The sequence below is a fragment of the Camelina sativa genome, chromosome 7 (genome assembly GCF_030686135.1).
Source record: "Camelina sativa cultivar CO46 ecotype springtype chromosome 7, ASM3068613v1".
Classification (NCBI taxonomy): Eukaryota; Viridiplantae; Streptophyta; class Magnoliopsida; order Brassicales; family Brassicaceae; genus Camelina; species Camelina sativa.
In genome coordinates, this window is record NC_141886.1 from 25182604 (window position 1) to 25196110 (window position 13507).

At 37.1% G+C, this 13507-nt stretch overlaps 2 protein-coding genes and 1 pseudogene across 3 annotated transcripts; all 3 read right to left on the bottom strand.

The window, feature by feature from the left end:
• Positions 1 to 830: 830 nt before the first annotated feature.
• LOC104704869 (receptor-like protein 15) lies at positions 831 to 4563 on the bottom strand (annotated as a pseudogene). The gene is made up of 5 exons (XR_015562351.1): positions 4136 to 4563; positions 3606 to 3761; positions 3421 to 3495; positions 3254 to 3328; positions 831 to 3174 (listed from the first exon to the last, which is right to left on the bottom strand). The product of XR_015562351.1 is annotated as a receptor-like protein 15 (transcript).
• Positions 4564 to 5702: 1139 nt separating this feature from the next.
• Positions 5703 to 9621, bottom strand: LOC104702132 (receptor-like protein 15). The gene is made up of 5 exons (XM_010417959.2): positions 9041 to 9621; positions 8583 to 8738; positions 8375 to 8449; positions 8178 to 8252; positions 5703 to 8097 (listed from the first exon to the last, which is right to left on the bottom strand). Exons 1-5 carry the CDS (start codon positions 9411 to 9413, stop codon positions 5933 to 5935), a joined length of 2844 nt encoding a protein of 947 aa, XP_010416261.1. The 5' UTR covers positions 9414 to 9621; the 3' UTR covers positions 5703 to 5932.
• Positions 9622 to 10271: 650 nt separating this feature from the next.
• Positions 10272 to 12580, bottom strand: RLP14 (receptor like protein 14). Its single transcript, XM_087460088.1, has one exon. The coding sequence runs from the start codon at positions 12567 to 12569 to the stop codon at positions 10425 to 10427; it is 2145 nt and encodes a 714-aa protein (XP_087316214.1). The 5' UTR covers positions 12570 to 12580; the 3' UTR covers positions 10272 to 10424.
• Positions 12581 to 13507: the final 927 nt, after the last annotated feature.

Sequence of the window (13507 nt, forward strand, 5' to 3'; positions counted from 1 at the left end):
GCCTACAAGGCTCCAATTTATGTTTGAGACATTACAGTTATTCAAAAACGGACTTTACAGAGGAATCACACATAAGTCGTCATGTTATTAATATAATGTTTGATTCCATATCTGTTTCCGTTCTTCTCAAGGCTCGAAGATTTGTTTTGTGTTTTCAGAAATCCAGTCCAAGGTTTAGTGAAGATGGATCGTCAGCTAACATGTCACTAGTTGCTTTGGAACATCCGATCCAAGTCCTATTTCTGTTCTTGAAGCCTCCATATACAGAGACACTGAACTAGTAACAAACGGATTCTATCTGAATGTCCTCAATCGTCATGGTCATCAACCTCTGAGAATATGGGCATAGATAAGAACTATAAGATCAAAGTCACTTTAAGATTCTATGACCAAGAGTTCAAACTCTTACATCTGTCTGTAGCTTGTTTACTTTGGGAAAGTTTATCTTTTACAAAAAAGAATTTCAATACAAGGATTTAATGTTCAGTTCAGTTTTTCTTACATTTTTGACTCAGAACTGATCATGTGACAAGTAAATTTCCCATGCCTATGGCGATGAACATTGTGACGGCCAGTGGTATCCAGCTTAGCCACATCAAGCTTTTATCCAGAGATAAACCGTAAAAAGCTTCAGAATGTTGAACACTTCCTTCAAAAGCTCAGACGATTAAATTCTAGCCATGATGGCCAAGATCACTGTGAAAAAACAGATCCTACAACCGATCATAGATACATCTCTGAGATTCTTAAAAAAAGATAGAGTCTAACGGGAAGTCTCTGTATCTATATTCTATTTTTCAGTCAGTGTACACTCTTTTTCTATTTTAAGATGACTTCATGCAACTTCTTGTGTTTGAGTAGAAATATGTTTGTGGCATTACATTTTATTTAAAGACAAAGACAGTACCATGAACCAAACATAAGTCATTTTCCTAGTTTTGTGACACAAAGCAGGATCATTTGAGAAGTACAACAACAGATGGGGACAACAATGAAACTAGCACATAAAGAAACATCCAACACCTGCAGTGTTTTACCACAACAAATTCCTAACCTTGTGGATGAAAGCATCAACGATGTAGAACCAAGTTCTTCTCCAAGGAGAATCAAACGAGAGAGATGCGAGTACCCCAAGCAGTATTGTCACATAGGCTGCAGCAACACTCCAACAGAAAGACATCATGTCGATAAAACATTCATCAGCTTCCACTTCATTATCTGGTTCTTGAATGTTATCACTATCACAGCTTTTGTTGGTTGGTTGTCCACAGAGAAGATGATTACCTAAGTAGCTTTGTGTATCGAAGGTGTTAAACTGTCTTTCATGTGGAATGACTCCTGATAAGTTATTATACGAGACCTTGAACACAGCGAGGCTACTCAGTTCTGCTAGTTGTTGTGGGATCTGGCCATGTAGTTTGTTGAAGGAAAGATCAAGGCTTTCTAAATTCTTAAGACCTGAAAAGCTTTCTGGTATGACCCCTGATAAGTTGTTGTGAGAAAGATTGAGAGCTCGTAGTTCCAAAAGACCTCCAAGCTCAACCGGGATCTCACCTCTTAGCATATTTCTTGAGAAATCCATTCCACACAATAATTTGAGATTTCCACCCATGTAGGCATCATATCTGTGTTTTGTTGCAAATTCAATTTTCGTCTGTGTGTCATCGTTGTATTCCATACTAAACGGATCTAGTACAAGCAGAGATCTGAAATATATCCAGTCATCTTCTTTGGAAGTAGAAGTAACGCCAGTATCATAACCATAGAATGTATCCTCTTTCCCCAAACCAAATGATATGTTACCAAAACATGAAGGTATGGATCCATTCAATTTGTTGTTAGCAAGATCCAGAAGGTGGATGCTTCTGAGGCCACACACCTGGTAAGGAATGCGGCCTATTAAATTATTCCCCCGTAGAAGCAGAATACTGATGATCTGAGTGCTGATAAACTCCGGAATATTCCCAGACAACCTGTTATTTCTCAGATCAAGAATACTGACATTTCCTATCAACGTGTCTGGAATAACCCCTGATAAATAATTATCTTGCAGAAGTAACACCATCAGAGTTCTAGAACTGACATGTGGAGGTATGTCCCCGACTAAACTGTTTGCAGAAAGGTCCATTATCCAAAGACTAGACATATTGAACAAAGAAACTGGTATTTCACCTTCCAACAAGTTGTTTGATAACATTAGTGCAGATAAGGATGGAAGTTCATCAAACCAACTTGGCATAACACCCGTGAGATTGTTGTTTGATATGTCAAGCATACTCAAGTATTCCAAGCTCCGCAAACCTCGCCCAATCTTTCTTGTAAACTGATTATTATCCATAAACAAGGTCGTTATATCAGTAAAGTGTACTGTTTCTGGAAAAATCTCTCCACTTAGTTTGTTATGTGACAACTTCAAGGCTGTCATGGAATAACAACCCCTTGCAACACTTCTTGGTACCTTCCCATGGAAGCTGTTGTGAGATAGATCAAGATATTCGATCTCTTCCATGTTACCAAGAGAAGATGGCAGATTTCCTTGAAAACCATTAGTAGCTTGATTCATATACCATAAACTAGGAAGTATCCACCCGATATTTTCTGGAAGCAGATGACTGAATTCATTAACTGACACATTCAGGAAAAGCAGATTATGAGAAGATTTCGGTAGGTGAAATATCGTAAGAGAATTATTCTATAGAAGCAAAACCTCAAGTTTCTTATTGTTCTCCAACAACCATGAAGGAAACTTGCCAGCTATTTTATTTTCGGAGAGATCAACTTGACGCAAATCTGTCTGGTGTAGGAGGAAATGAGGAACCTTGTCCAAGTTGCAAGATCGTAGTACAATAACACTCAACTGAAATTTTGGTTTATAAGAACTTTCAAACGCCACTTGAAGTAAGTTGGATTTTGAATAAAATTTAAAAACCTTAAGCTCTGAGAGGTTGGTGAGCGAACCAAATGAGAAGAGGCCTTCAAAGTTGTTATTAGACAAAGATAAGTACTCAAGGGATTCAAGTCTACCAAGATCAGATGGTAGCATCCCAGTCAATTGGTTTGATGAGAGATCCAGAACTCTAAGTCTAGTCAAGCTAGTCAAACATAAAGGAAACTGACCTACAAGTTTGTTTTTACTGAGATCGAGCTCTTCCATGTTCTTTGATTCACAAATCCCTACAATGATCAAATGCAAAATTTTAAATGATTTCACCACAATTCTCTATCAGAAAGTGAAACAATTGAGAAAACTTGCCTTGCAAATCCATTAAGCCAGATAAATCATTACCACTTAGGTCTAGAACTTTCAGCTTCGTCAGGACAGGTAACTCTGCCACAAGAAAAAGCCATACAAAGGTAAACACCTCAAGAATGACAATCATCTATGGACACAAACTAAATATAAAAATGGTTTTGAACTACCTTGTACTAATATGGAGCCATTAAACTTGTTACTACTTAGGTCCAACAGTTCCAAGTTTGTCAAATTTTGAAGTTCTGAAAGGAAATCCGGGAAAATATAAGAACGATAAAAACTATAAATAACTTAAGATACATCTAGTAGTTAATTTCAGGCATTGGTAGTTACAACATGGCAAAACACATACTTTTACCAAGTAAAGGTCCTTCCATTACGTTATTTCGTAGAAAAAGAGTTGTAAGCGATGCAGCTGCATTAAGAAAAGGAAAGATACTGCTGTTGAATTCATTTAACGTGAAATCCAGAATCTCAAGTTTTTTTAATCTCCTTAGGCTGTTATAACCTGTAAACGAGAATATTGATCAGCATAGAGTGATTACATAACTTATTTCTTATATTCCCTCCGTTTCAAAATATAAGATGTTTTAGAGAAGTTTTTTGTTTCATAATATATGATGTTTTCAAGTTTCTATGCAACTTTTAGATTAATTTAGTATTTTATATTATGCAGTATTGTTTCTTATTGGTTTAACTTGTTAAAAGTAAAGACTTCTTAATCTGCGTGATTTAGCTAAAACATCCTATATTTTAAAACGGAAGGAGTACTATTTAACGGAGATAATGCAGAAACAGAGAAATATCTAAGCTTTGTAGTATCAAAGTGGTAATGCAAAGCAAAATGTTAAAACTGATCCACTAGGGAAAGACTAGTAATACCTTCCACATCATCAAACAAGCCACTGAATCCGTACCCAGTTAAGTTCAGAATTCGGACCTCTTCAAACTGATGCAACAAAGAAAGGTTTAGGAGAGGACTTTCTTTGAGGTACAGCCCACCAAAGGAGATACTGATCACCCGTCCGCTTGTACGATTGCACTTAATGTCCTCCCACCGACAACAATCGCTCTTTGTGTCATTAGTCCAAGTAGGGAGAACATATTCAGATCCATCTTCTTCACTAATTGAGACCAGGTATGTCTTGAGCTCCAACAAAGCTTTCCTTTCATTCTCAATACAGCTTTTGTATCCATGTAGCTGCGTCAACAGTAACATGACCCATATCATCAAGTGTATTCCCAAGATAAGCTTCCCTTTCATTTGTAAAATAAGATTTTTTTTTAGAAATAAAAACCAAATGAAAGAAACTCATACAAAAGATTAAAGATGTTTGGTTACCATTGTTTATTTCGTTGACCAAGCTGTATATATCATGGTTGTGACTTGTGACTAGTTTAAACAAATAGTGGAAGTGAAGTGGGAAAACGTTTTAGAAATAAAGCACAAAAAACAAAATAAGAGTAAGATTTTTCAACTATGACAATCACTTTTACGTTTTTATCTTTTTTGACAAACGATACTGTCTTTCGCTATCCTCCTAACTCTCTAGTTTCTTAATTGTGTATACCAATAACTCACAATCCATATGAAATTTGATGTTTTAGAAAACTAATAGAAAAATTATTACCAAAAAAAAGGAAATTAAAATATCCCAGAGAATTTTATACTAACAGTACCAAGAAATTATAGTTTAGTGAAAACTTGTAAGTTCTGAGTTAGTTCTGCTAACCTTATTACGACTAGACCTTGCGCAGGGGTCACGGAGTTGATGATGTGGCTCTCTCGGATTGGTTACGCCTAAAAAAAATAGAGGTTGATTCTCAAAACGGCATCGTTTTTAATAGCAACATTTATTGGAGACGAAGACTACTGATTCGTTGAGCTTCGACGATCAGGAAAAGAAAGAGCGGGGTGAGATGAAGAATCCAATACATGCGGATGCGGAGAGGAAGCTGCTAAAAGTGACGAAATCGGATTATCATCATTATACGAATACACGAGTGCCGCCATTTAAGCTTTTTTTAGGTGATACTGTTAAAGCGACGACGTTTTTATAAATAAAAATCATTTGTTATTTTTTTCTTGACTATTAATGTCTCTCTCTTTGTTTCAAGTGAAATTTTCTTTCCACCAGGTATGTCTTGTTGTCCAACCAATCTTTTGTATTCATGAATCTAATCTGACTGGATTGAGCCATGATAAGCTGGCTTCCCAAGATAAGCTTACCTCAATTGAATTGTGAGTTTAATATAAATATGTCCAAATACCTCCATGCTTATAAGCGTTTTACACTATTGTTTGCTTAAGTCAACTTGCTGTGTGGAAAAAACTGTGAATCGGTATTGGATGAAGATTATCTATAGACAATAAAGAGAACTTATGGAAAATTCTCTATATTTAGTTTCATTATTGGGCGCTTGTGAGCTCTTCTCTACTTTGAGATAGTTTGTTTCATGCAACTTTTTGTATTACAGTAGATTAGGTATTGAACCAACCAGCAAACAAGCTCTAAGATATGATTAAGACATTACACTTATGAAAAGACAGAGTACAGGGGAACCAAACGTAATGCATGCTGTAGTTTGTGAGACAAAGTATGAGGTTTCATAAGAACGACAACAGATGGACATGACTATGAAACAAACACATAAGAAGGATCTAGCGCCTGCAGTAGTTTACCACAACAAATTCCTAGCCTTGTGGACGAAAACATCAACGTTGTAGAACCAAACTCTGCTCCAAGGAGAATCAAATGAGAGTGATGCGAGTAACCCAAGAAGTATTGTCACATAGGCTGCAACAGAACTCCAGTAGAATGATTCCATGTCGATTGTGGTGGATTCATCAGCAGCTTCCACTCCACTATCTGGTTCTTGAAAAGTATTACCATTACAACTTATTCTGTTTGCTTGGCCACAAAGAAAAGGATTACCTAAGTAGCTTTGCGTATCAAAGGTATTAAACTGTCTTCCGTCTGGAATGACTCCTGATAAGTTGTTGAATGAGACATTGAAGACAGCAAGGCTGCTCAAATCTGTTAGTTGTGGTGGGATTAGGCCTTGTAATCTGTTGAAAGAAAGATCAAGGCTTTCCACATTCTTAAGACCTGAAAAGCTTTCTGGTATCACTCCTGATAAGTTGTTGTGAGATAGATTGAGAGCATGTAGTTTCAGAAAATCTCCAAGCTCTACTGGGATATCACTGCTTAACTCATTTTCTGAAAGATCAATTCCAAACAATAATCCAAGAATGTCTCCCATATAGGTATCATATCTGTGTTTTGTTGCAAATTCAATTGTTGGCTGCCTGCCTCCCTCATAGTTGCTAAATACCTGGTCTAGCATAAGCAGATATTTGACATAAATACCGATATTTTCTGTGTAGTCCAATTTCGGATAAGAAAAAGGCAAGGCATCAATAGAATGAAAGCCAGTACCAAGATACTCTTCTTCCACACCAAATGATACATTGCTAAGACATGAAGGTATGGATCCATTTAGTCTGTTGTTAGCAAGATCCAGAAGCTGAATGCCGGCACACAACTGGCGAGGTATACGACCTGTCAAATTATTCCCTCGAAGAAGAAGAAAATTTATTGTTTCCGTGTTGACAAACTCGGGAATATTTCCAGACAACTTGTTATTTGTCAGATCAAGTACGGTGACATTTCCTAGCAATGTTTCTGGAATAACCCCTGATAAATTATTGTCTTGCATGAGTAACACTACATGATGTGTAGTAGAATAGACTTGTGGAGGTAAGTGCCCAGATAAACTGTTTGCAGAGAGGTCCAATAGTTGAAGGTTGGATATATTGAACAACGAAATAGGTATTTCACCTTCCAACAAGTTGTTTGAAAACAACAGTGCGCCTATGTATGGAAGTTCGTCAAACCAACTTGGTATAACCCCTGTGAGATTGTTGTATGAAATGTCAAGCAGTTGCAAATTTTTCAAGGTCCGCAAACCTTTTCCAATCTCTCCTGTAAACTGATTGTTATCCAAATACAACACAGATAGATAAGTGGAGTTTGTTGATCCTGGGAAAATCCGACCACTTAGTTTGTTATGTGATAGCTTCAAGGTTGACAAAGAATAACAACCATTTAATAGACTTCTTGGTAGCTTCCCGTGAAAACTGTTGTGAGATAGATCAAGATGTTCAATACTCTTCATGTTACCTAGGGAAGATGGTATATTTCCTTGAAAACCATTATACCCTAGATTCATAAACTGTAAATGAGAAAGTATCCACCCAATGTTATCTGGAACGAGATGATTGAACTGATTGAATGACACATCCAGGAAACGGAGATCATGAGAAGATTTTGGTAATTGAAAGGTTGTAAAGGAATTATTCTGTAGATACAACCTTTCAAGTTTCGTATTGTTCTCCAACAACCAAGAAGGAAAATGTTCAGTAATTTTATTGTCTACAAGATCAACTAGACGCAAATCCTTCTGGTGTAGGAGAAAATGAGGAACCTTCTCTAAGTTGCAAGATCTTAGTACAAGAGCAATCATCTGAGATTTTGGCTTCCAAGATTTATCTGACTCTACATGAAGAGAGTTGGATTTTGAAGAAAGTTTGAGCACCGTAAGCTCTGAGAGGTTGGCGAGCCAACCAAGAGAAAAGAAGCCATCAAAGTCATTATCAACCAGCGACAAGTACTCAAGGGATTTTAGGCTACCGAGAGCAGATGGTAGTTTCCCGGTCAATATGTTTGATGAGAGATCAAGAACTCGAAGTCCAGTCAATCTAGTTATACATAAAGGAAGCTGGCCTTCTAGATAATTATTACTGAGATTGAGCTCTTCCATATTTTTCAATTCGCAAATCCCTAAGGTAATCAATACAAAACTTACATAACTAAACGTGAATTAATCACTAGACTCAATGCAAAAATAAATAATTTGTTACCTTGCAATCCCATAGTTCCGGTCAACCAGTTACCATGTAGATCCAGAGCTTTCAGCTTCCTTAAGGCTGGTAAGTCTGCCACGAAGCCACACAAAAAAAAGCATCATTAAATGAGCCTAATGATTGTACGTGCGAGTCTATTAAATCAAACCAAATTTTGCAACCTAGAAAAGAAAGGCAAGTACTTATGGACATACCTCGTACTGGTATAAAGCCGTTAAATCTGTTATCACTTAGGTCCAAGAGTCTCAAGTTTCTCAAATCTTTGACTTCTGAAACGGAGGTCAACGAATAAAAGAATGATGCAAAATGAACTTATGACATATATAAGAAGAGTTGAAACAATTCAGCAAAAGATACATCATCAACTAATAGGACATGCTAGATACATATGTTAAAACGCACCTTTAACATGAAAAAGGCCATCCATGTGGTTACTCCGAAGAAACAGAGTTTTAAGTGATGTAGCAGCATTAAGAAAGGGGAAAATGCTGTTATTGAATGCATTTGAAGAGAGATCCAGAATCTCCAGGTTTCTTAATCTTCTTAGGCTTTTATAACCTGCAAGATAAAATCATGCTAAGCATATAATGATGACAGATGTTACTCAATGCACGTGGAAAGGGTAAGTGAAGGACTTAAGGACCACGTAATGTGATTACAACATGCAACTTAGGACAAAAAAACTGACGACAAAACATCAGCAAGTTACTGTAGAAGCAAATAATTAACTTTCATGAACTAGAGACAATAAACTAAGATCGTTCCATCCAAATCATTTACAGAAGCAGAGCCCTAACGCAGGAAAAAAAAGAAAAGAAAAGAAGAAGCTATAACTAACCACTAAAGAAACTCTGGTATACCTTCCACATCATCAAACAAGCCATTGAACATGGATTCGGATAAATCCAGACTTCGAATATCTTCAAAGGGATGCAACAAAGAAAGATTTAGGAGAGAACTCTCTTCGATGAACATCCGATCAATGGAAAGCCCGATAACCCGTCCGCTTGTATGATTGCACGTGACACCTTCCCAATGACAGCAATCGCTCGTTGTGTCGTTAACCCAAGTAGTGAGAACAGAGTGGGATCCATTAATTGGGATGGGGTATTTCTTGAGCTCCAACAAAGCATTCCTTTCTTTATGAATACAGCTTTTGTATCCATGTAGTTGTCCCAACAACAATAACATCACCCATATCAAGTGTTGTCCCACGATAAGCTTCCCCTCCATTGCAGATAAGATAATAAGCAAATGAAATAAACTCGACAAAGCAAGGTTGGGATTTAGATGTTCAATGCAAATACTTCCAAGGTTATAAAAATTCAACAAGAAATGAGATCTAAATTTTATAACAAATGGAAATCTCTGTTGATGAAAACTGAAAACACTTTAAAGTCATGTGGCATGCCTAAACAGAGTGATCACTATCGTTTACTTTGACTGGTATGATATAAAACGAGTCAAGGTCTTCGTAGAAAACAGTCACTATATATGTGAGGTGTAAAGTCCCATATACCACCTAATAAGTCAAATCAAGTTAATGAAGGTCTTGATTTGTAGTAACCAGTAACCATAACAATTACTTATGGAAATTATTTACCAAAAAAAAAAAAAGTTATGGAAATTAAGAATTGCTAGAAAAGACTTGAGACTTTTCTGCTAGGCTTAACACCACGAAATTATACAGTGAATGAATTTATAACCTTTGAATTCTGATGAACAACCACTAAACTTGAGGAAAATTCTTAACGGTCAATGGAGTTTGATGATGTGGCTCTCTTGGGTTGGTGGTTACATCACAAGCCTTTAAAAAGCCAAAAATTGAAGCGTCGTCGTCTTGACCCAAAGTTTTTAACATACTCTTCGTCTCCACGCCCGCGACAGAATTACAAAGTCCATTATTTGATCGCCAGAATAGAAAAATTTCGATTATGGGTCGAGGATGTATTGCGGGAAAGAAGAAGAAAACGGATGTGAAGAACAATTAGAGAATATGGATAATTCAATCACCATTTTACTAAGGACTAAGCTTCTTTTTTGGTTAGAGAAAAATTAGAGAAAGCAAATAGAACTCTTTTTTATTGCTATTGTACGTCATTATATACATAAGGAAATTCAGTCCATACATATATTCAGATAGCCATGTCTGGCAAAAATCCAAAGCACATGTAACAGAAACACAATGTATTTTAAGCTTTTTGCTTGAATAAGGAATATATCAAGAACTAAGCTGACATGATTTCAAGAAAACATACTTTTTGTAGAGGTGATGAAAGCATCGACAGCGTGAAGCCATGTTCGACGCCAAGGACAATCGAAGCACATAAGTACAAGAATGCCTATCAACGCAATCACATAAGTTGAACCAGTAGTCCAATAAAAGACCAACATGTCAATAGTAGCTTCATCATCTTCTCTTTCTTCTCCTCCATTATCTACTTCCTTTGTGTTCTTCTTAGCTTCACAACTTCTATCGGTCGGTGATCCACAGAGAAGAGGATTTCCTAAGTAGCTGTTCTCGTTGAAGGTGTTGAATTGTCCTCCTTGAGGAATGATGCCTGATAAATTGTTGTAAGAGACGTTGAAGACAGCAAGGGAAGAGAGGTTGGTTAGTTGGTGCGGAATTCTTCCATGTAACCTGTTATAAGAAAGATCAAGGCTCTCAATGTCCTTCAGTTTGGAGAAACTACCCGGTATACGACTCGACAAGAAATTGCGAGATAGATTCAGGGATCTTAGTTTCGAGAGATCTCCAAGCTCTGCAGGGATAGCACCACTTAATTCATTGCTTGACAGATCCAACCCATACATATAATCAAGTGTTCCTCCGCTGTAAGAGTCATATCTTTGCTTTGCTGCAAATTCGATTTCGACATTCAGAGATATAGAATCATAGTATAGCATGAAGTTATCTACCAAAAATGTGGATTTGTAAAATTCCATCTCAAGGCTATCTCCAAAATCAATTCCCACAGAGAAGCCACTCATTGGTTCCTCTTCTCCCAGTTTAGTTGATAAATTATAAAGGCATGAAGGCATGACGCCATTGAGCTTGTTGTTCGAAAGATCTAAAAGTCTGATGCTGGTCATATCACACAGCTTCTTTGGAATAGATCCTGTTAAATTGTTCCCCCTCAACAAAAAAATCCTCATGTTCATGGTACTGACGAACTGTGGGATACTTCCAGACAGTTTATTATTCCGCAGATCAAGTATCTTAGTTTTTTCCAGCAAAGTGCCCGGAAGTGGTCCCCTGAAGCTGTTGTTATGTAGGAACAACTTTAACCCGTACATAGAATTAACATCTGACGACGGCAAGTCTCCAGATAATAGGTTTCCAGAGAGGTCCAGAAAGTTAAGATGATGAATGGCCAGCAGAGAAGGTGGCAGCGTACCTTCCAATAGATTGTTTGATAGCAATAACAAAATTAAATGAGATGAGTCCGGCATCGAACTTGGGATAGCACCTGTGAGACGATTGTTTGATGCGTCAAATATTGACAAATTAACCAAGGTAAGCAAACCAACTCCGATCTCCCCTGTGAATAAGTTGTTATTCATCCTCAAAACGATCAACAAAGTTAGGCTGGTTTGTATCGGAAGAATTTGGCCACTAAATCTGTTGTGAGAGAGCTGCAAAATTGTTAGTGAAAAACAACCTGTGAATAAGCTTCTAGGTAGCTCTCCAGATAAATTATTATAAGACAAGTCCAGGAATGAAATGTTCTTCATCTCACCCATGGACAATGGAAGATTCCCTTGAAACCCATTATCAGAGCCATTCATGTGTAACAGCCTCGGAAGGACATGGCCAATATTATCAGGGAGCACTCCGGTGATATCATTTGCTGATAAATCCAAGACCTGCAACTTATGCACTATTGTAGGAATCTGAAAGATAGTGAATGAATTATTCTTCAACTGTAAGACTTTAAGCTCTGGATTATTCTCCAACAGCCATGTAGGAATGTCTCCGGATAATCTATTGCTGGATAGATCAACCATACGCAAATTTTTCTGGTAGATGAGAAAATTAGGGATTTTTTCCAAGATGCAAAACGGTAGTGCAGCAACTGTCAGTTGAAATTTAGGCAGCCAGGTGCTCTCTGTCTCTACTTGTATCATATCAGACGTTGATGAAAGTCTGAACACCTTGAGCTTTGTGAGGTTGGCGAGTGGATTGAGTGAGAAGAAGCTTTCGAAGTTATTATCTGACAATGATAGATATTCGAGGGACTGGAGGCTACTGAAACTAGATGGTATATTCCCACTTAATTCGTTTAATGAGAGATCAAGAACCCGTAGCTTGTTCAGGTTACCTAAACACAGAGGAAGCTGACCTCCGAAATAATTTCCACTGAGATCGAGCTCCTGCAGGTTCTTCATTTCACAAAAAACTGCAAAAAGCATAGTTGGGGAAACAACAAGATGATGAGAATAACAAGAGTAGTTGTTCTATTCTCGAGATTCATGAACTAATTCTCATAAGTAAAATGTTATGTTGTTGACATATAATCTTGGAGGTAAAACATAAACATGTCACCTTCTATTGGACACAGATCGCCCAAATAGTTCGAAGCAAGACCCAGGACTTCCAAGTTAGTTAAATGCTTCAGTTCTGAAATAAAGTAACAGCCAAAATACGGTACCTTGAAAAATGGTTCTATATTGATCTCTATTCTTAAGAGTTTAAAAGTTAACAAAACAGTAGCTTGCCTTGCAATTCAATTGAACTAGAAAAATCACTGCCACTTAGATCCAGAGCTTTTAGTTTTTTCAGGTGAGTAAACTCTGCCATAAGACACAAAAGCAACTGAATTATGTATACGGAGTTAAATCAGTTAAAGTTCTACTCTGTAGAACAAACTGACGAAGATGCTACCTTGCATGGAACCGTTATATCCGTTACGACTCAGATCCAGCAGTTCCAAGTTTGTCAAGTTTTTAAGTTCTGAAAGGGAGTCGAAGAGAGAATATAAGATTGGTAAGAACTGAAATTAAGGCATAGAAAATTACAGAGACTGCAAATACAAAAATCAAACAGCCTAACCAAATATACATCATGATCAATAAATAGGTTTAGCTAGATAGGAAGGACCCCGTTACAAATGGAAAAACAAACCTTTAGAAGGAAAAATGCCATCCATGTAGTTATTTCGAAGGAAAAGAGTTGTAAGTGATGTAGCGGCATTAATAAAGGGAAAGATGCTGTTGTTGAATTCATTAAAAGATAAATCCAGAATCTCCAGGTTTCTTAATCGCTTTAGGCTTTTATAACCTGCAATATAAAATTCTTGTTAAGAAGTATACGAAAATAGCATCGC

Excerpts from the sequence above, each read along its gene's own strand:
- LOC104702132 (XM_010417959.2), bottom strand. The coding sequence starts at position 9,413 with ATGGAGGGGAAGCTTATCGTGGGACAACACTTGATATGGGTGATGTTA. Across the intron at positions 8,253-8,374 it reads CGGCTTTATACCAGTACGAG|ACTTACCAGCCTTAAGGAAG; the intron begins GTATGTCCATAA and ends GCTTCGTGGCAG. Across the intron at positions 8,098-8,177 it reads CGGAACTATGGGATTGCAAG|GGATTTGCGAATTGAAAAAT; the intron begins GTAACAAATTAT and ends TGATTACCTTAG.
- RLP14 (XM_087460088.1), bottom strand. The coding sequence starts at position 12,569 with ATGAAGAACCTGCAGGAGCTCGATCTCAGTGGAAATTATTTCGGAGGT.